The following is a 22,439-nucleotide window of genomic DNA, read 5'->3' as shown; positions in this document are numbered from 1 at the left end:
CGCATCCAAATGAGTCGACACGCACAAAAAACGGGGATACTGGGTATAATGAGGCGGTATGCCTCATTTAATCGCCTGCAAAAATACGTAAATTGAACCATCCGCTGTGGAATACAATTAAATAATATCAGATATAAGGCCTGTGAGAAAATATCGACTTAAAATCGTCCCATAATACGCAATCATAGGCTCTTTCGCCAATTGATGTAAAGGGTTTGTTAAATTTGACTAGTTTTGTGTTTTGATTGACGACTCGTGCGTATGTGAGCACAAACGTTGTTATTCGCTGTGTCATAATTTTATCACTCTTGGTTTAAATTTCAGTGCCGAGTTTCATGGCGACTGTGCGGTTGAACTCGAGAGCGGCTTTGAAAGGAAAACGCCGGTGTTTGTTACAAAAGCAAAACCCGATCACACATAAAATAAATAGCGAGATGTAAATATTTGCGGACGAAAATCGTAAAGGCGATTTTTAATAAAGGAAACTGACAATGGCGGACAAAATGGTACGGAGCGATTGGAAGCGGCATTCAATGCCATATGACACTACATTCGAACCGCCTGCCTCAAAAATCTCTTCTGTCGATAAAATGTTGGACGAGGCGATGGAGGCGTTCACTTCCGGTCAAACCGGATATGGGACGAACCAGCCGGTTCCGCGCATGCGTGGTGGTCAGAAAACCTGTACAATGGGTCGCGATAGGAAAAAGTGCATCAGCATGATTAAGCCGGACGGTTTTGAGTTATCGACGGACGAATATACCCCCGGCGTTCTAAAAGTGTTCGGAGAGTCGATATGTGCCGGGGTACAATACAAAAGTGTCTTGGCATCGTGTCGATCAACCGCGCAGGAGCTCGTAAAGCAAGCGCTTGAGCGATTCGGTCTACCGGCATCAGATTACCGATATTACGTGTTATGTGATGTCGTCGGTAGATACGATTTAAGCGCCGAAGACTTAGACCGCAGTGAGGACAGATTGGAAAAATGGGAGCGGGTTTTCTCGAGAGTCCTCGCCGACCGCGACAAGCCGCTTCTTCTGCAAAAGTTCTGGAAGCCCATTGAGAACTTTGGCCGACGGTATGAGCTGCGCAGGCGCGATGACGTGATGGATCTGACCGACGACGACGATACGTCGGGAATCAACGAGAATGCGCGGAAGATTCTGATATCCAAGCTGCGACCGGGCGCTATTCCGTTGTTCGACGCTACGACGCTGGCACGCGATAACACGGCGTTGAGGCTTGATTTTAAGCGCCAGGAACGCGCAGTGCCGACAGAGGGTTTGGACCAGCGCCGCATGGAGAAATCCGCCACACTTAAGACAAGTTCGGAAGAAACGAACGGTGTTATCCCGACTAAACACCCGTTTTTCGTGAATATTCGCGGATTTGACGTTAAACGGGATAAATTAGTGTATGTGATAAAATCGAAACGGTTTACGTTTGGAAATCCAAATTTAAAATCGCACAAATCGAAAGACGAGTACCTGCGGTTCAATCTCTTCGCCCCGGATATAAACGGCGTTCATTGTTGTTTTAAAGTGTACAAGTTAAAACGTTCGAACGGTGCAACGGATAACGTCATCGATCGGAATAACTATTTTCTGGAATTAACGCCGTTGGCACATAACATCTGCGTTAACGGCCGAAACATCAGCGGTAAAATCGTCGTCAAAAGCGGGGACGTGCTCAATATCGGTCTGTACTATGTGTTCTTGTTTAAAGACTGTAGCAAAGGCTTCGATATTCCGCTGTCGCTGCCCTGGCTTGACGTTCCTGAAACGGTCGACACTCGCGAGAACGGAATCGACGGCGGCGACATGTGCGCGCCATGCGACGAGGAATCGACGTCTGGAACGGAGTCGGCCGACACATCGATGTCTGAGCGCATGAGTCTGGCGTACCAAAGCGACAAAGAAGAGGAGCTAGTGAAGTATATATGTGCAATAATACAGCAGCAAAACACGTGCAAGACTTACCCGCTCACTGTGGCGTTCCTGTTCAGTATGTGCATCGAGCACGCCAGCCGGAAGTTCGAGTTACGGCAGCTGAAGCACCTGTTCCTGCGAATTCTCTTCACCATCCGAGAAAACGTAGCGGTACGTAATGTGCGCATACGTGCTTTACTTTCCCTAAATAGTTTGCAGGACTAAAAATCCCGGCCTACTGCTGCTATTCATGCGTTTGTTCCTCTGAAGTTATATAAATTGTGTCTTTAGTATTTTAACCCATTTAAGTCTAGTGGACTCTCCCATCCTTCTTAATTGGATTAATTTAAATCCAAAATTAGGGGTGTCTAGTATATTTATTTCTATATTTAGAATATTTCTTACAGAAATTCCTTTCAGCAAACAGCGCAGACCCTGATGAGACGTTGCATCGTGCGGCGTCTCATCAGGGTCTACGCTGTTTGCCAAGGCCTTTTTTCTAGACGCTATTCATAAATGGGTTAAACGACGTATATTAATTTGTAAGATTTTAGTTTTAGTCATTCATCTGGGAAAATAAATCGCGCTCTGTTAAATATTGATTAATGATTTCGTACAAGATTAGCCTGTATGGTTACACATGCTAATTAGGGACAATGCTTTCCGTTTTAAGGATATTTTTTTGTTTTTAGAAAGTCTCTTCTAAACGAAAATCAGATAAGGAGGAAAGTGTCGTCCCCGATTAGCTTAAACGGGCTGCCCGGGCTAGTTTATTACAATTCTTTGCGAACATGCAATACGCCTTGATTACAATACTTTGCGCACATGCAATACGCCTTGATTACAATACTGTGCGCACATTCAATACGCCTTGTTTTCCCAGAGATCGGCTTATATATTATTTTCTGAGATTACGTTTGTTATACTTGCCTATAATTTTTATAAGCATAATTGTTCGACGGTACTTAATTAATGAGAAAACAACAACAACAACAAATGGAAACATGTTATATAAGCTTCTAAATAATATATACCCGCCGCCCCTTGAAAATAATATCCATGCAAACATCAATACACAAAATTTAAACGGCTTAATTATATGACAGAAAATAAGGTTTTCAAACAAAAATCACAGCAATCTGTCCGATTTATGGTACAAGCTTTGTCAACCACGCGCCATGTAGTCATTATATAGTGGGTAAACTAAATTTGGGGAACGCGTTCTGAAAATACGCCTCTAGCTTAAGGCGCTAACTTTAATAAAGTTGTTATTCATGATTTATACGATCGTGAGCATAATATGCATCGATTTGTCCTTTGTTGTTGTGATTATTCGAGTACAAGTCCGCATTTTCGCGGCGATGAATGATTATAATGTCGTCAAAGATTACTCCGTGGGTGTGTTTTTATATTCTGTTTAAAAACCTAATTAATGTTATAGCGCATTTTTTCAGTAACAACAACCTTATCGTTTATAGTAAACTAACCAAAATTAGTTCAAGTTTCTGACGTTAAAGATGAGCGGCATTCTAATAAAATGGGGCTGCATATGTGCAGTCCGCACAGGCCAATCAAGGACGACACTTCCCGCCTTTACTGGATTTTCGCGAAGAAGAGACTTAATTGAAACAAAAAGAAAACATGAATGCGGAATATGTAGCCCCTGATTAGCCTGTGCGGACTGCACAGGATATTATGGGACGACACTTTACGCATATGCAGCCCCTGATTAGCCTGTGTGGACTACACAGGCTATTATGGGACGACACTTTACGCATACGCAGCCCCTGATTAGCCTGTGCGGACTACACAGGATATTATAGGACGACACTTTACGCACATGCAGCTCCGTTTTCCCAGAGCGCGGTTCATACAATAAACATCGTTCAATATATTGTTCAAACAGCTTTTTCAAACGACATCGACACTGAACAAGAATTAAATTTGTAGTTGTTGCCCCCAATCGCTTAATCCCATTAACTAAATAGCTTGCCGTTCATAATACACTTCAAATTCAATTACAAAGTTTACGATATGCGTTTAATCCGTCGAGATTACCGATTAATTTATTCAAGTCATTATCTGTTAAGAATGTGTATATAACATGCACGTTGGTTAGTTATTGTATTCGATTTTGATCGTAATCAGATATGGTTTTAATACGCTATGAATGTTAGCGTCGCTATAAAACGGGGATTAATTAAGTCATTCGGTGAAGCGTTTCACATTACTCATGTCCAACAAAATACCATACAGAGTCTATTGGCTTTATGATTAATGTTTATCGCAGAAGTCTCCTTTGCGTCCATTGCATGAATTTTAGTTGAAACTTAATGTCCACCTCGATTGTAAATGTGGCGTTTAACCGAGTTCAAAAAGCAAAGCATGTTTTTGCATATATGTATACTTAATTTAGTATAGTCCGGGTTCATCTGAAAAATACTGCTCATTTATCCATATTGAACGTATGTTAATTATGTTGATTTCATAAGGTCAAATATATTAAATTTATATTAATATCATAAATTGTATTATTATGACAAATTTAATTTTATAATGTTTGTAACTTACTGGTATTTTTAATGTCGGATATACCGATGATCTGTTTGCTTCAACTTCTTATAAGGTACAAGTATAACCGTCGACAAAAAAGGTTATATTTAATACTATAAATGATATTTTATGATTATTGTTTAAAACAAAAATGAAATACGTAAAATATAATAAATTTCATAGCAAGATATTTGCCTAAAAAAGAAGCAGGAACGTATAGAATATAACCCCAAAGTAGGGATCGAAATCACGCTATATAAAGGATTTACCAGTCGTGATATTTTAATCAATATAAACTAATAATTGAAAAAAAAACGGTATTTTAGAACTTTTCTTTTTTTCGTTAATCCGGTTGACGGTACCTTTAAGCAGAACTTTTTAAATAAATTAGCGGATGATGAACGTTTAAAGCTAAACCATTTCCCTGCCTTTAAGCCGTGGTTGAATTTTCTTACGATGGTATAGAGGATATTTGTTCATGTCAGTGTAAGATCGTTTCTTATTTTACCAGTAGAAATAGAAAATATATTTTCACGAGTGGCGCACAAACAAACGATCTTACACTGACATGAACAAATTTTCTGTTTCTTGTGTGCCCCTCAAGACAATAATTAACAGCTGTTTCCCTTTCGCTCCAAAGTTACCCCTCTCCCGTGGCGTGCCTTAATACAGGAAACAACATGTGACTCGCTCTAGGAAAACAAAGCTTAATGCATACTGTAAATCTTAATATGATAATCTAAAAATAGAAAAAAGTAATTCCGAAAATGTGTTATTTTCACCGGTGAAAATAACAATTTGTTTATTTTCACTGCCGTTATTTCACTGCAGAAATGTCATATTTTATCATAAGAGAAACGCTCTTCCTAAAGTTTGGTTTAAGAATAACAGTTAGATTTGTATTACTTTTAATTACACGTAGGAAAACTGATAAAATACGATGCAGGATATTTTAACTAAATCAAGTTCCATAGAAAACACAGATACAATTTTGAAACATTCGTATAAAAAATACGCTAGTTAGTCGTTTTATGTCAGTAGTTACGGCAATGTATAAATAGTTAACGGCAATGTATACATTGTTTACTGTATAAATACTACAATACTAATGATATCATGCAGTTATTTCACGGGCATTTGATTACAAGTCAAAACTGTGGTCACGAGGCCTTATTGGCACTAATATAGTGCCTACTTATTATGGATAATGCTGTAAACTGAAGAATTTTCGATGCGTAAATCACCAAAGTTAGCAAAAAAGGAACACTTCTTTCCAAAATATAGGGAAATAGCAATATTGGAATCGGATTACAGCCTTAAATTGCTTACAGGCAAAATACAAACTTTATTTAAAGGTACTTGAAAGTCTGTTAGAAAGACCATAAGCAGTGCAAGAAAACAATTTTCGGCGATTGACATTATCAATTATTAGCTATTTATGAAACGTGGTAGCTTGGATTAAACTCGCTGATTCGAACAGCATAAAGTTCGGTACATTGAATCAATGCTCATTTCGCCTTGTATTCTAAACTCTCCTGAACCTCCTAAACTGGATGTTTATGCTAGGAAGAGACTTCCTTTCAACAAACAACAAAATAACAGCAAAACATGTCGACCCTGCTAAGCATGTGAAGATTGCACAGGCTAGTTTTGGGCGCCTTTAAACGCGTATGTCTTTAGCCTCATTTCCCAGAGCGCGGCTCAATTTAAAGTTAATATTTCTCACATAATTATCTAGGGATATGTTGCCTGATGTATGACAGCTAATCCCCGGCAAACATTATTGTCAGTATCATTGTATGTGGCATTTGTTATTCATACAAATACCTTCTCATTGTCAGCCATTCCAATCTTTCAGTCCAACCAAAGCCGTCTAATCTGCCGCACCATCTTTTTGTAGTGAAATTGATTTTCTTATTGAGCTCATAGAATGCTCTTTGAAGTTCCTCTTTCGATTGCGGTATTCTTGTTTATTAAATATTCATTCTGGGTTTAGCATTATTTTCCACTTGAAAAGATTTTTTTCAAAAACTCAAAACATTGTTTTTTGTTTACATCGAAGGGATGAATGATTTACGATCCAATTATATCCCTTCGTATAATGTATTTTAAAAAAAGCTCTTCCTTTATTTCCTCGCACGAGTCTTCGGCTCAAATCCACGAATCGCCGATTAAAGAAAGGTCTTAAAGTTCGTTGATTTCTAAACACAGAATGAGGTTGTTTGACGATCAGAGTGTCGCTTTTATAGTATAACGTGTACCTATTGGTCGAACAGTTCGCATTTAATCGTATGAGACTCGTTCTGAGAAAACAGGGTTTAATGCAAGTACATAAAATGTCGTCTCAAAATTTGGCTGTGCAGTGCGCACAGGCTCAACAAAGGGACCCTTTCCGCTTGTATGGAATTTTTCGTTTTAAGGAAGTCTATTTTCATCGAAAATCCAGTCTAGGTGGTCTAAGTATCGTCCCTGACTAACCTGTGCGGACTGCACGTGCTCATTATGGACGTCACTTAACGATAATGCATTTAACCCCGTTTTCCTAGAACGAGACTCATTTTGTGAGCCAAAGTCGCTGTATTTCGTGTGATATTGAAAAGTGTATACCTTTGTAGCAATGTCCCAGATAAGCTTTAGGACTACCTTTTCGGTGCAAGTCTTACAACAAAAACAAAACAGCGACGACATCATTATACTTTGACTTTCTTAAGATCGCACACCACACAAACATGTTTTAGTAAACAACAGCTTATTTTCAATGTTTTCATGTGAAAAAGTACATGCTTTAAGCATAATTAATCAATTGTATTCGATTGTCTTGTTAAAAAATCGCATTTTTACGTAAAAAAAGCTATTCTTAAACTTAATCTTTACTTGTATGCGTTAATTTACTAAAACTTATTGTCCTCAACTTTGACACGAAAATGAACTCCCAAACAAGCTCGTGTAAATATTTGTTCCTTTCATTTCAGGAAACGGCAAAATCACTTTCAGCTGGGAAATTTTCATGGTAAGTGATCACGTGTAGGCAGAATTATTTCAACGATTAACCCATTTATGCCCAGTGGACTCTCCCATCCTTCAAAATTGGATCAATTTATTTCCAAGATTAGGGATGTCTAGTATACTTATTTCTATATTTAGAATATTTCTTACAGAAATTCCTTTAAGCAAACAGCGCAGACCCAGATGAGACGCCGCATTATGCAATGTCCTTCTTTCAGGACACTAGGCATAAATGGGTTAAACTACAAAAGTGGGCCGACGTTTGTGCATCCTTAAGCATGCGTCCAATATACCGGTCTTTTGTCAACGTAGACGCAAACAAATCAATATACCAATTGCAGAATGATTGAGTTCCATGCATATATTCGGAGAGCGACTATACAGACTATAACATGCTTAGAAAGTTATTGCATCGTTTCGTTCGTTTTCTTTTATATTTCCATAGAAACCTGACCTTCTTTGTCTCGGACATGCTCACAAGCTCTCCGGCTTTCATTAAAATTTACTCATTTACTCTTGAATTCCTACACTCATACTCACACATTCATTCACTCATACATTCACTCACTCACTCATTTACTCACTCATCCACTCGTTTGCCTCGACTCAAGAAATCGATCACTCAGTAGGCTAAAGCGTTTTTACTTCAGGACTCTGGCAGGACTCCAGGGGTCACTGGTTCGAAACCTGCTCCGGGCAATGTTCTTTTCCTTTTTTAAATTTTTTTCTTGATTTTTTACTGGAGCTTTTACGATCCAATGTTTACATTTATCAATATAAAGCATTTAATGAATAAGTTAAAAAAATGCCAAAATCTGTGAAAAGGCCCCTTTAATCCACTCATTCAGTTAGGCACTCTCACAGTGGCCGCCCACTCGCTCAATAACTCTTGTATCGAACATCACAAACGCATATTATAGAAAACATTGGTATACTATCGCTATCAATATGAACATTACAAGTTGATTGTAAGCTTTCTTTGTACAATAATAGTATATGACCCAACGCTGAAGTATATTATGTTTAAGATTATGAAGATTTTTCAGTTGTAAAAGTCACACCTTGTCGAGGCTCGTGTAAGATACTATGGACTTAATTTACTCTACCTCTCGATCTAATCGTCCAATCATCTCATAACAAACAGTTATTCAAATAATTGTTTATACTCCATGAACTCAGAGTAGTGTTATTTAAAATGAACTGAAGAGTTGTATAATGTACACTTTTTTGTTCGGAATATGGTCAACATTTTTGAAAATTTACGAGGACGAAATAAAATAAACATTTTCAAAATCATGACAAATATTTACCAATCGCGTAATTACCATGTTGACAGGTCAGGAACGTTATGATTTCAACAATGTGTCCAGTAATATCAATAAATATGTGGAAAATAATTAAATAGTTACTGAATAACCCAGTCAATGAGAGAAATTAAATAGTTACCGAATAACTCAACCACTGTTTATTTAACAATGTTTACATGAATATAAAACAGCGATTTTACAGTTACTCGCTACACTTGTTCTCTATCGTAAAGCAGCTTGTGATGTCCGAAAAGTCGATGCATGTCCGTTTAAGCAAACACTTACGACCCTTAATATTGGAAGACGAAGATCGTGTATAACAGGTTGTTGCTGTTTGTACATAGCAATAGTTTATGTTTATATAATGTATAAGGTGCACAATAAACCATTAGGTTACTTCATTAACCCTGGGCGCGTATTAAAGGTGCCTTTTCACAGATTTTGGCATTTTTTAACTTATTCATTAAATGCTTTATATCGATAAATGTAAACATTGGATCGTAAAAGCTCCAGTAAAAAATCAAGAATAAAATTAAAAAAAGGAAAAGAACATTGCCCGGACCAGGTTTCGAACCAGTGACCCCTGGAGTCCTGCCAGAGTCCTGAAGTAAAAACGCTTTAGCCTACTGAGCTATTCCGCCGAGTACACTTAATTGATGTATTTTATACCTTATATAAGCAATCTTCGTAGTTTCACAAAATTTAACGACAACAACAGAACTCTCCAAATTATTCAATCGTTTCGCGTTGCAACGCTTTATAATTTTTAGGTTTTAAAATCGTCAAAAGATGCATATAATGGCTATATTAGACCATGGTAAATGTTCAGTATTACTGTTTCCTCACAAATATCATAACTAAAACGAAAATTTGCGAATCTGAAACAACTTTTTTCAATTTTGTCAATTTGCCAAAGCGTGAAAAGATCCCTTTAATACTGTACGTACACTTGTACAAATATTTGTAATTGAATGTGCCACTTAAATCATGCTACAAGAAAACCATAAACACAATTTATTGGAGAAAATGACTAATGCTTTATTGGTGTGCGCGATGCACGCTGTCGAAGCTAGCGTGTGCGTAGAGCGATTCACGAGATTTATTTGATTGTAACCTCGAAACAAGGAGGTATTAAACTTAATGGGTAATCAATTAAATCAATGGCGAGCACGCAAAAAAGATTTATTCGTAAACATCATGAACCACGGGCCATAGAACAATACTCGTACCGTTTTAGATTGTTATCTTTCTGCATTTAATTGGAATGTGATATTAGTTGAAATTCCGCGGGGTTTTAGCTCGATCTCGTGTACGAATCGAGGTGTTTATTGTCAATTAGAAATATTAAAAACGGCCTGAACAAAAATATGCCATCCAGTGATAATTGGCGCATTCCACACTAGCTTCTTAAGTCTGTATAACTACAACATTTTTATGTCTTAATTTTTCACTTGTGTACAGTTTCAACATAAAACATATTTATAAAATAACATTAAAGCCAACTAATTTTTATGTCCCCCACCACTATAGTTGGTTGGTTTGTGTGTTTGTTTGCTCCAACTTGAACATTTTGCCATAACTTTTGCAATATTGAAGAGAGCAACTTCATATTTGGCATGCATGTGTATCTCATGGAGCTGCACATTTTGAGTGGTGAAAGGTCAAGGTCATCCTTCAAGGTCAAATGTCACATATATAGCTTCAAAGCGGCGCAGAAGGGGACATAGTGTTCCTGACAAACACATATCTTGTTATTTTTAAACTCACCATTTTTGTGGTACCCCCGTCTAGCGCTCTTCTTGACGTGTCGTCTGCTGCCACTGACCGCGATCACAAGCTCGAACGTCTGCTGCTGTGGATTTCTAACTGCGTGCAGCTCCTGCTCTTCCTCAAGCACACCTTTCAGCTACCGGAAATGGACACCGTCTCGGAACGAGGCGCCACTAAGGGTCGCCAGAATGACCGGAAGTCGAAAAAAGAGGAGAACGCTAAGCACGCGCTTGGACAGCTGGTTACTGGCCTTGAAGAGATTATTATGTTCTGCTTTCAACAGAGCGTGTACACAATCACTAAGGTAGTTTAGATGGCCCTATTTAGATATGGGACCAAAGAACGTAGATGCCAGTATGAATTCAATTAATTGTAGTTGATTTTGTTTGATTATTTTGAAAGTTGATGTGGGCTGCTTTTCTAACACTGCTCCAAAATTCCTGTCCTTAAAACATGTTCTTTTCAAATAATAATGAACAAAAATGTTGGCTTTTGTAACCGAATGCACCTTTACACAACGCAATGTATATAACTATATAAAAGACAACACTTACATGTATACTTGTTTCGCACAGGCGCTGCATCCGGTCCTACCTGCACTGCTAAACAGCAACCCGTTCAGCGACGCTAACTCTGAACAGTGTTCCATGGAGGACGTGGTGCGCATGCTCGACACGCTAGCGGAAGTGACGCACGAAGCGATGCTTCACGAGAGCATCACGCGTCAGCTGTTCACCTACATTTTCTTCTTTACGAACACAAACCTCTTCAATAAACTTGTTGTCGAAGGTAAGGAGTCGTTTTTTAATAAAAAACTTAAAATGTTTCTTGTCTTTCAAAGTGTCTGCTTTATGTTTATTATATATTCGTTCGCTGGTATTTTTTCCGAATGTACTCAAAATAATGAAACAATATTCTGATATTAACTGGATATGTGTAGCTGAGAGTTCTACATAACCAATTCAAATTCGCACATAAAATCAACTCAAATTTCATACGTCCATATCGATGTGACAATCTTTCTAAAAACTGGTCCAATGTGCCAGTGGTAAAAACATTAAATTTTAGTCGCGCTCTTGGGGAAAAAATAGGTGTATTGTATGTGCGTAAAGTGTGGTCCCAGATTAGCCTGAGCAGTCCACTTAGGCTAATCAGGGACGTCACTTTCCGCCTAATTTGTATTTTCGCTAAGAAGACACTTTCTTAAATTGAAAAATTCTATTAAAGAGGAAAGTGTTGTCCCTGATAAGCCTGTGCGGACTGCACAGGCTAATTTGGGACGACACTTTCCGCATATGCGTTAAGCCCCGTTTTCCCGGAGCGAGGCTTAAATGAACTTACACTATTTCCCCAGAGAGCGGTACTCAGTACTACCAGTGGCAGAGCGGGGTGCGGGTGCGCGCCAACCTGGGTCAACTGGAGGACTGGGCCACGCGGAACGGACTCGAGGACGAGTTCGGGCAGATGTTCGAGCGTCTCCTTGCGGTCACAGAGCTCCTTGCAACCTCCAAGAACACTCTAGTCAAGGTAACAGGCCGAATTGGGGTTTTCTTGAATATGTTTGCTCTTCTCAAACTTGTGTTAAAGGATTGTTTTTTTTAATCATTTAGATGCACAGACATTACCACGTGCTCAAGATGTAGAATCACTGAAAAACACAAACATAGCCTCGTTTTAGTAGAATATAGCATCGCCACTTTCCGGCTTTTGTTTGTAGGGATGGAAAAGGGAACGGCTTTAAGTCAACGCTTGTATATGTACGATGTGGGGGTTTTTAAAGTCCAACCATGTTTTGTTAATGATTGACATGTACATGTATGCTAACAAATAATCAAGAACTTATATATAATAAATGAAACAATACCAATTATACACAGGCGAATTTTATTTTTAACAAAAACTCGTACACATGCAAATACATCCTTTTTTGGAAACAGCATCTTAAACCTCATCGCCTTTATAAACCATCATCAATCCTTGTATTTCATATGCACTCAGTACCACTGGACGATGATGAAGACCCACTACCAGCCTCTGACGTCATCCCAGCTATACCACATGATCACCCATTACCAGCTCGGGCGCCACATGCCCGCCATCTGGGCACCCTCCCCGGAGGAAATGGACGAGATTCGTTCTCAAGGTAACAGTCTTATTTTGATGCTTTTCAAGATGTTGGTGCAACGAACTTGGTACGAGAAACAGTCCGATTACAGCGAAGTAATTGACGCTCTCTTATCTCATCTTTTTGATTGGGGTCCTATTCAAGGTCGAAATAAGCATGTGAAATTTGAGCCTCGCTCTGGGAAAACAAGGCTTAATGCACGTGCGTAAAGCGTTCTCCGTACAGGCTAATCATGGACAGCAACAACCGCTTTATGGTATTTTTCGTGTAAAGGAAGTCTCTTATAAACAAAAAGCAAGTCATGTGTCTTGTTCTGACAAAACTGGGCATAATACATGTGCGTAAAGTGCCGTCCCAGATTAGCCTGTGCAGTCCGCACAGGCTAATCAGGGACGACACTTTCCGCTTAAACTTGATTTTCGATCAGAAGGGACTTCCTTCAAACTAAAAATACCATAAAAGCGGAAAGTGTCGTCCCTGATTAGCCCGTGCGGACTGCACAGGCTTATCTGGGACGGCACTTTACTCGCATGCATTATGCCCAGTTTTGTCAGAACAAGACACAAAGTTATGTCCCTGATTAGCATATACGAACTGCATCAGCTTATCTTGGATGACACTTAACGCACATGAATTAAGTCCAGTTTTCCCAAAACGCGACTCCATTGTGCACCTTGGTATATTGGTTCATTATTTGACGTAAGTTAGAGTTTTTGAGACAAAATGCAGTTTAAAGGCAACCGGAAAAAATCATTTCTGTTTTGTGATCAACATACCCGACGGACGCTATGTGTCCGTTACGGTAACCGCTAACCTAACTCACAAGCGGCGAGTGGGAAGCGAACCCGGTTCATCAAGGTATGAAGCAAACTGGTTCATTTACCATTACGCCAGCTCAGCAAATAGTTTTATAATAAATAACTTGTTATATAACGTTTACCTATACTACAACTGCTCTTGCTACTTAAATGCTCGCTGATAGTAAATGCTAATATTAAAAACCGCAACTAAAAAAATCAAATCGGTTACCTTGCCGCGATCGGACTTTTATATTAAACGAACGACAAAACGCACACTTACATAACCTTATACATGTACATGTTTTTCTGTAAAATAAACTATGACTGAAATGTGTATGGCAGAAAGGGGATCGGCGCGACAATTATCATGGACACCAAAATGATCTTGACATCGGTGCGTGTCGGTATTTTTAATCTCAGTTATTGTCGAAAGCACGTGCATAATTATAATTTTCACAATCATAAAATTCTAGTGTTTTTGCTTATATCGTTATTGGAATTTTTTATCATTGAGAAGAAAACATCTGACGTTCTTACGTTAACAGTGGCATATTAATCAATCGGAACAAGTTTATTTAGCGTGTTCAATATGAAATAATTAGAGTAAAATAAGCGTACATCAATTGCTGATTTTGTTTCTTTTTAACTGTTGGAGCAGTTGTGTATTTGCTGTTGATGTTGCTGCTACTGCTGCTGATGTTGTAGTATTGGTTGTTCAGATTTGATGTGACTAATATTGACCTGTTATTTTGACAATACTCGCAACAAGTTAAGTACCGCTACATTTTTAGAACTGTTTTTCATATTTAAATGCAGACATCAGTCATCTACCTCTCTCCTCACATCCGCCGTTCGCACTTCCTGACAACTGTGGCCTCGTGGATCTCGTGCGCACACCGGAAGACGCCTCGTTTTGGAACACGTTACGTCGGCTGAAGTCTTTGTACGGAAGCTCGGAAGGTACACATTATGTGATATGAATACACGTAGTTTATTCATGCTAAAATTATTTGTAAATAACATATTAAGACTGAGAGAGCCGAATTTATTATACCCCCACAAACATAGTTTAGGGGGGTATATAGGAGTGAACTTGTCTGTCTGTCGGTCTGTCGGTCGGTCTGTCGGTCTGTCTGTCTGTCCGTATTAAGTGTCCGCTCTCTAATTCAAGCAGTTTTCATCCGATCTTCACCAAACTTGGTCAGAAGTTGTATCTACATGATGTCTAGGCCAAGTTCGAACATGGGCCTTGCCGGGTCAAAAACTAGGTCAGGGGGTCACTTAGTGCGTTTTAAACATTCAGCATGTTTTCCGCTCTCTAATTCAAGTAGTTTTCATCCGATCTTCACCAAACTTGGTCAGTAGTTGTATCTAGATTATCTTAAGGCCAAGTTCGAACATGGGCCTAGGTCACGGGGTCACTTAGTGCGTTTTTTAACATTCAGCATGGTGTCCTCTCTCTATTTCAAGTAGTTTAAATCCGATTTTCACCACACTTGGTCAGAAGTTGTAACTAGATGATGTGTAGGTCAAGTTCGAACATGGGCCATGCCGGGTCAAAAACTAGGTCACGGGGGTCACTTAGTGTGTTTTAAACCTCACCATGTTGTCCGCTCTCTAATTCAAGTAGTTTTTATCCAATCTTCACCAAAATTGGTCAGCAGTTGTATCTTGATAATGTCTAAGGCAAGTTTGAATATGGGTCATGCCGGGTCAAAAACAAGGTCACGGGGTCACTTAGTGCGTTTTAAACATCAGAATGTTGTCCGCTCTCTAATTCAAGTAGTTTTCATCCAATCTTCACCAAACTTGGTCAGAAGTTGTATCTAGATGATGTCTAGGTCAAGTTTCAATATGGGTCATGCCGGGTCAAAAACTAGGTCACGGGGTATCTTAGTGCGTTTTAAACCTCACTATGCTGTCCGCTCTCTAATTCAAGTAGTTTTCATCCAATCCTCACCAAACTTGGTAACAAGTTTTATCTAAATGATCTCTAGGACAAGTTTGAACATGGGCCATTCCGTGCCTAAAACTAGGTCACGGGGTCACTTAGTGCGTTTTTTAACATTCAGCATGGTGTCCGTTCTCTAATTCAAGAAGTTTACATCCGATCTTCACCAAACTTGGTCAGAAGTTTTATGGAGATGATCTGAAGGCCAAGTTAGAACATGGGACTTTCCGGGTCAAAAACTAGGCCAAGGAGTCACTTAGTGCGTTTTAAAAATTGAGCATGGTGTCCGCTGTTTTTTGTGAAGACGACATGCAAAATATTATGTGTCAATGCGGCATGTGGGGGTATTCGTCACGTCTGTGACAAAGCTCTAGTTCGAATCTGATATGACCTGTTATTAGTTGCTATCCTGGCAATTAAACAATATGTTGTAATTTATTTGACTTAAGAGAAAGAATGATATATTTTGTTGGGATTTATTCAGACGACAGTGACAGCGGTTTCAGTATCAGTAACACTCCGCGGTGTTCAAGTTCGGCGACCAATGGGGAGTCGTCTTACAACCAGGAATGGATCGCGACCAATGGAAACAAAGATAACACAGACGACCAAGACCAGACATATGCAACCATACAAAAAACTCGGTTGCGAATTCCAGCAAAAGACGGCTTAACTCAATGGGTATTGAACACGTTCATTTTTCACATAAATAATGACAATTAATGAACATTGAGCTCGTGGAAATATAAAAAACAATCCTTTGAATTCTTTGTTACTTTCTGAAATTCTTGTTCATCTTATAGTAAACAAATGTATTTATTGGTGCTGATAGGTCAATATTAAACATCTATGAAGTTCGCATATGTAGGAAGTAAAACAAATAGGCGCTATTGCGATCTCAAAAGTCTAAATGTCTCGAATTTCATCTATAGTAAGTCGCAAATTTTTGCATTATTTTGAAACCAAAGCAGATGTATCAATGCTATCATGTTATAAAAAGGAGGGGCAGTTATGCAGCAGACTAGTATTTGTACGTCAAGACATAGCACTGATACAAAACTTTATCTTAGTTAAACAGTATCACATTTACCTGAACGACATTGATATTTGGAACTTGCCGAATGTTCATTCGCACAGCCTTCTACCTATGAAAACACTTTCATTATGCATATAGATCTCGGAAGAGAACCATTCGACAATTTAAAACTTGAATTACTGCGCTTTTCGAACAAACAACTCTGTTTATTATATGTTTATAAACAAACCGTTTTCCAGCAAAATATTCATGAGAACGAAGGACTCCGTGCAGAAAGAACTGATACTTAAATCTGACCCTTCAGACGAAAACATTGCAAAATAAGTAACGAACTTAGCCGCCAGGGGAATGTTTTTTAAATACATTGTATTACAATTTGTTAATTAAACTTAAATATTTAAAATTATGAGTCTATTTTGCGAGTAACTTTTCGTAGTAATTGGATCAGTTTTTCTCACAGGTCGCCAAACCGGGTACCGGAGTGTGTAGCTGCGCTGAACACACAGAAAGTGATGACTTAGAACATACTTCTCTAGCACACGACCTACTGATGGACGAACGGCGGGAAACTTTGGAAACAGCCGACTTGTACAGAGCACTTCACGATGTGAAAGACAATTCTGTATTAAAACAAAAAAGTCTGTCTCAACTTAAAGCGTCTTTAAATGTAAAATCAATCATAAATAAATCAGAAACGAAAGAAATTAACACTCCATCGAGGTATCTAAAAAACGGTCAAGTGAGTGGAAACGTAGCGGATTGCTCTGCGAGAACTCTGCCACGTTCTCTTCAAATCAAGTACAGAAACTTATCCTCAGGGCTTAAAGCCAAACAATTGCAGAAAAGGTTCAAACAGGGGCAGAGTTTTAGTGTTGAAGACTTGCCTACCCAGATGTTGACTCATAGGCCCCACGCCTCGTTTGAGGAGGCGATAGAGAGAGGCTATACCTCGGACACCCCGAATAAAAACTCCGAAAGCATCTCGGAGGAAGAAAGTTCTCCAACAAACACGTCCTCAACGTCAGATTGCAATAGTCCGAACGTAACTATCAAAGCGCCGAGGACACCGCGAAATGGTATTATCCGACGTCATAAGTCGTTAGTGACGTCAGTAACAAGCTCAGTGTTTAGTGACGATGTTTTCGTAGATAATGCGAAAACTGATAGCAGTTTTCAAGGGCATCATAGCTTGCCGATCAAATTCTCGACTTTTAAACCAATTTCTACCTCAGAACAGGCTGATAGTAAGCTTTCAAAACATCGCTCAAACCTCCATAAATTGACCGAGGTGAGTTTCGATAAGAGTACCAGACGATCTTCAATCGAACTCACAAGGGACGATCTCTACTTTAACCACGCAGACGACACTCTGGAGCAGACGATATGCTCTGTAAACGTGCGAAAAAGCGCAGATGAAGACGACATCGGAAGTGACGACGATGAGGCGTCATTTGAAGACGGCCAAGAACTGTTTCCGGGCGAACTGTTTACAGAAGTGAACGAAAAAACGCTGTCCGCCATGAAGCGTCACGGAAGTTCCCTCAACGTGGCACCTTCCTGCGAGAATAGCCCGAATTTATTTGCACATAAATGTAAGTGAAAACCCTGTTTTTTGGTAAACGCCCAATCCCGTCGCATGATAGTATTACATACACGTTCCAATGTTGATATTCTGAATAAAATGACTAAATCGTCCGTTGAAAGCTATAAAAGGGACGTTATTTGAACGTTCAGATTTTTTTTACCACAAGGCTCAACTCGTCATTTTCTTGAAATGAATGAACACCTATTGCTCTGTTGCCTTTTTACCGAAGACTGGATTCATAAATAGAAATATAAAACAGTTTGAACACTTTTTACCTACTTCCAGTACTTTTTGTTTAGATGACATGGGAATATTCTCATAATATTTAAGGGCCCCGTTAAACTTTAAGGGACCAACCCTCGCTCCTTTGTATATTGGTGTGTGAATTTTAGTTTTGGAAATTTATCATATTTTTCTTATTTACTTGTTTGGTCCACCTACCAGCGTATGAGAAAGTCTCGGAGATCATCGGTGTGGACGAGAACAGCCGCCGGATGTCGCCATGTCCCATGTACACCGTGTACCTGCAGAAACAAGATGGCGGACTGGGTCTGGCGCTGATCGACGGCTTGGTGAGTTCGAACTTCAGGACCCTGTGTTATCACTGATCTTAAGACAGATTTATGTTAAGTCATAAGACTTTCTCTCACATCAAAAAGACATTTATAATCGGTAAAGATATAAAATAACGGACATTCGGAAGATTGACAATACAATTGTATAGTTACTAAAATTTATTGTAAGATGTTACTAAGACGGACTCTTGCTGTTGTACATTTAAAGTGCGATTTGAAGACCATCGGTATCGGAGAACTATCAAATCAGATGTTAAGTCTAGGCCACGTATCCTTAACATATTTATGAAAACTTAATGATGACCTTTTTTTCTTCTAAACTCTGTCGATAAATGCTTCTTTATGGGTATTATAAAATATAGGTTACACTATGTAAAGTACACGTTATTAAAAAGGCATCAATACTGAGATCAATAATGATGTGCCTTAGCCTTTCGTCATTCTTTTAACGTCCATATAGGACTGTAATCGTCTTATGGATATCTCTTGAATATATCGTTTATCTTAAATGTCTGACTGATTCATCCGCATGTTATTTTACCTAAAATGTTTGAAATGAGCTAAGAGTACCTAAATAAGTTGTGTATTTTGCCATTTATTAACGCGAATAATTGGATTTCGCATTGACAAATTGAGTTTATATTTTAATTTCAGTACACATCTCACGTTTCTTAAAGTTTTCGTTGAAATGTGAAATTTCTTTTTGGGAATCTTTACAGCATTACATACACGTTAATGTTTTATTTTGTCAGCGTCCTTAATACCAGACATATTCTGTTTGTAGCACACGTCGCTGCGGCTCGCCGGCATCTACATCCGGAGGATCCAGCCCGACAGCCCGGCGGCCCGGAACGGCTGTCTGCAGGTCGGTGACCGGATACTCGCAGTCGACGGCGCGAGCGTCATCGGAGCCGACTATCAGAGGTACGTACGTTCATACGGGATGGTTTTCGGGTAAACACGTACCTGACTACCATGCGTACGCTATTTTAAATTGAACGCGTGTTCGTAGATTTTTTCTCTAAAGTAAGGGCTTTGATACATTAAAAAGGAGCAGGTTGCACAAAATGTTCTTTTTTAGATTGTAAAATGTATACAAATGCATGTATCTGTTCATTTGACTCGGCCAACAACTTTTCGTTTTCATTTACAATACGAACTCACATAAATACAAACCTGTGGATATCGGAATAATGAAATACTGATATGGTATTAAAAAGTAGTCGGATTTTGTCTAGGGGGGGGGGGGGGGGGGGGGGGGTTGTATGGCAATCACTGGTCTGTGCTGCATACGCAATTCGTGTGGCCAAAGTTTTTCCTTTTCTCCTACTAAGAAACATGACACTCTTTATGCGAAAATGGTTCGTATGTCAAATGCGCATTTAAGCCTTCTGGTTCGGAGCTACCCAGTCCGCTTTAAAGTCATGCAAGGTTTCATTGTCGCATAGGCGAACAGGGTAGCTCCATAACAGAATGCGCGAATGCGTAGGATGGTCAAGATTTAACCCATTTATGCCTTGTGGACTCTCCCATCCTTTGAAATTGGATCAATTTATTTCCAAAATTAGGGATGTCTAGTATATTTATTTCTATATTTAGAATATTTCTTACAGAAATTTCTTTAAGCAAACAGCGCAGACCCAGATGAGACGCCGCATCATGCGGCGTCTCATCTGGGTCTACGCTGTTTGCCATGGCCTTTTTTCTAGACGCTAGGCATAAATGGATTAAGCTGGTGTCACAAGACCTGTTTTCGCATGACGCGGGTCATTTGGGACCCACTGCTTCACCTGTGACAGATTTGTAGTATAAATCCATCTGCAAAGATAATATACATTTTTTTGCAATACAAACATATAACAGTCAAGGTTCATTAATGCAAATCGCAATGTAATGAACTAACGGGATTCAAGTTAACGTATTCTATGCATACATTCCTTAAATGGGGTTATCGTGACGTTTTCTATCACGTATGTTCCAGGACCATGAACATGATCCTTGACGCTGGCGATACGCTGACGCTGATGATTGCCCGGGGTAACGAATCCATGGCAACCAAAGTGTCCGTCTCTCAAGTGTAGTCAAACGCCTATGCCGGGCTATGCCGAAATATACCGAACTAAGCCGAACCTTTTAGAGCTATGCCGAGCTATTCCGATGCCTTCTTCGCCGACTACGTCGATCACGTGATTCGTCTTGTCTTCCAGATTCTTTAGTATTATTCTGTTCCCCGTAAATGCCTGCTAAATAAACATGTCTATAAGTGTATATATGTGTCGGCATAATACTGCGTAGCATAGAAGTTGTATGTTAGTTTTGCTCAGGGCCGTCCCAAACATAAATCTTCGGGTTTATTAAACCATATAAAAATACTAGAGGGAAAACAAATTGTTGAACTTTTTATACTGCTTATCCCACGCGAACATTGCTTAGTTTTGTGATAGATCTTGTTCAAAGACAATAACTTAATAATTTAGCAATACTGTCAATACTATTCGGAAATCTCCACTTAGCTTTGTAACGAACAAGCAATGCTCCAACCAAAAAGTCTCCTCCGCAACTGCTAAACATATTAATTGAGTCGCGTTCTGAGAAAACTGGGCATAATGCATGCGCGTAAAGTGTCGTCCCAGATTAGCCTGTGCAGTCCGCACAGGCTAATCAGGGACAACACTTTCCGCCTTAACTGGATGTTCATGTAGAAGAGACTTCCTTTAAACGAAATATACCATAAAAGCGGAAAGTGTTGTCCCTGATTAGCCTGTGCGGACTGCACAGGCTAATCTGGGATGACACTTTACGCACATGCATTAAGCCGAGTTTTCTCAGAACGCGTCTCAATTGTATGATTAAGCTTGATTTATCTGGTATCATTATTATGCACAGTCAGTCCGCATTTGAATCCAAATATTATCAATATCAACATATTTCGAAGCTTAAAAACCAGTAATTTAAAATGTGATGTTTGATTTTAATCGGTTTTATAATTAATTAAACATATATATGGTTTAAACTGTTGAACTAGAAATAGATTTTTTTTACGTACGGTCTACCCTTTTCAGAAACGAAAGTATGAAAACGAAATGATAGATATATAAATACTCACCATGTTTGTTGCAATATTTATTTATTGGATATTTATTACATTTTAATTTGTATATAGAGACTTCGATGCTCGAAGACATTGTGATTGTATTCAGTACTCCTTGAGCGTATTCGTATAACTATATATCAATCAACTACGAATTTAACGCTACTCGGTGAACAGGTATTTTTCCGGAAACCCGCTATTATTTGAAATCACTGTGAGTTCCAAACTTTCATTAGCTTATATCCAAACAAAGGGGAGTTATGTTGAATCGACCTTCATATTACCTTTATTGTCTTAACTATTTAAATGTATGCAATGCATTGCTATTCTTAGTATGGCGAAAGGAATACTGCATTGAAAATAATTACTAGAATAAACAAAAAAGTGAAAACACGAACAGTTAACGTTAAACTTTTTAGAACACTTTTCTACGTATTACGTACGTGTGGGTAAATTTTGAAAACACTGGTATAAAAGAGATCATTTCGCCTTGCCAGCTATGGTAAATACCGGGTATGGACAAGGATGTATCGTTTACTCAACATTGAAAACAAAACTAGGGCTGTGTTGGAGTTGTCAGACAAAATATGAAAATTAATTAGTTCATCTGTATTAGTGATAGCTTATTATTTTCCTATAAACATGTATAAGCAGTATTGAAATTAGACGTATAGTGTATATAATACTTATATTTGTACTTAATTGTTGCTGT

The 22,439-nt window shown here is 38.8% G+C and overlaps 1 protein-coding gene across 1 annotated transcript; it reads left to right on the top strand.

Annotated features, from left to right (window-relative positions):
- Positions 1–330: 330 nt before the first annotated feature.
- Positions 331–20,904, top strand: LOC127868132 (ras-associating and dilute domain-containing protein-like). Its single transcript, XM_052409753.1, has 12 exons — positions 331–2,099; positions 7,454–7,491; positions 10,586–10,868; positions 11,140–11,353; positions 11,919–12,091; positions 12,563–12,707; positions 14,306–14,449; positions 15,925–16,121; positions 16,937–18,068; positions 18,506–18,633; positions 19,421–19,560; positions 20,618–20,904. Exons 1-12 carry the CDS (start codon positions 492–494, stop codon positions 20,715–20,717), a joined length of 4,302 nt encoding a protein of 1,433 aa, XP_052265713.1. The 5' UTR covers positions 331–491; the 3' UTR covers positions 20,718–20,904.
- Positions 20,905–22,439: the final 1,535 nt, after the last annotated feature.

Source organism: Dreissena polymorpha, chromosome 2, assembly GCF_020536995.1.
Source record: "Dreissena polymorpha isolate Duluth1 chromosome 2, UMN_Dpol_1.0, whole genome shotgun sequence".
Lineage (NCBI taxonomy): Eukaryota > Metazoa > Mollusca > Bivalvia > Myida > Dreissenidae > Dreissena > Dreissena polymorpha.
This window is presented reverse-complemented; position numbering and strand designations above follow the sequence as displayed.

Excerpts from the sequence above, each read along its gene's own strand:
- LOC127868132 (XM_052409753.1), top strand. The coding sequence starts at position 492 with ATGGCGGACAAAATGGTACGGAGCGATTGGAAGCGGCATTCAATGCCA. Across the intron at positions 12,708-14,305 it reads GGACGAGATTCGTTCTCAAG|ACATCAGTCATCTACCTCTC; the intron begins GTAACAGTCTTA and ends ATTTAAATGCAG. Across the intron at positions 18,634-19,420 it reads TGGCGCTGATCGACGGCTTG|CACACGTCGCTGCGGCTCGC; the intron begins GTGAGTTCGAAC and ends TTCTGTTTGTAG.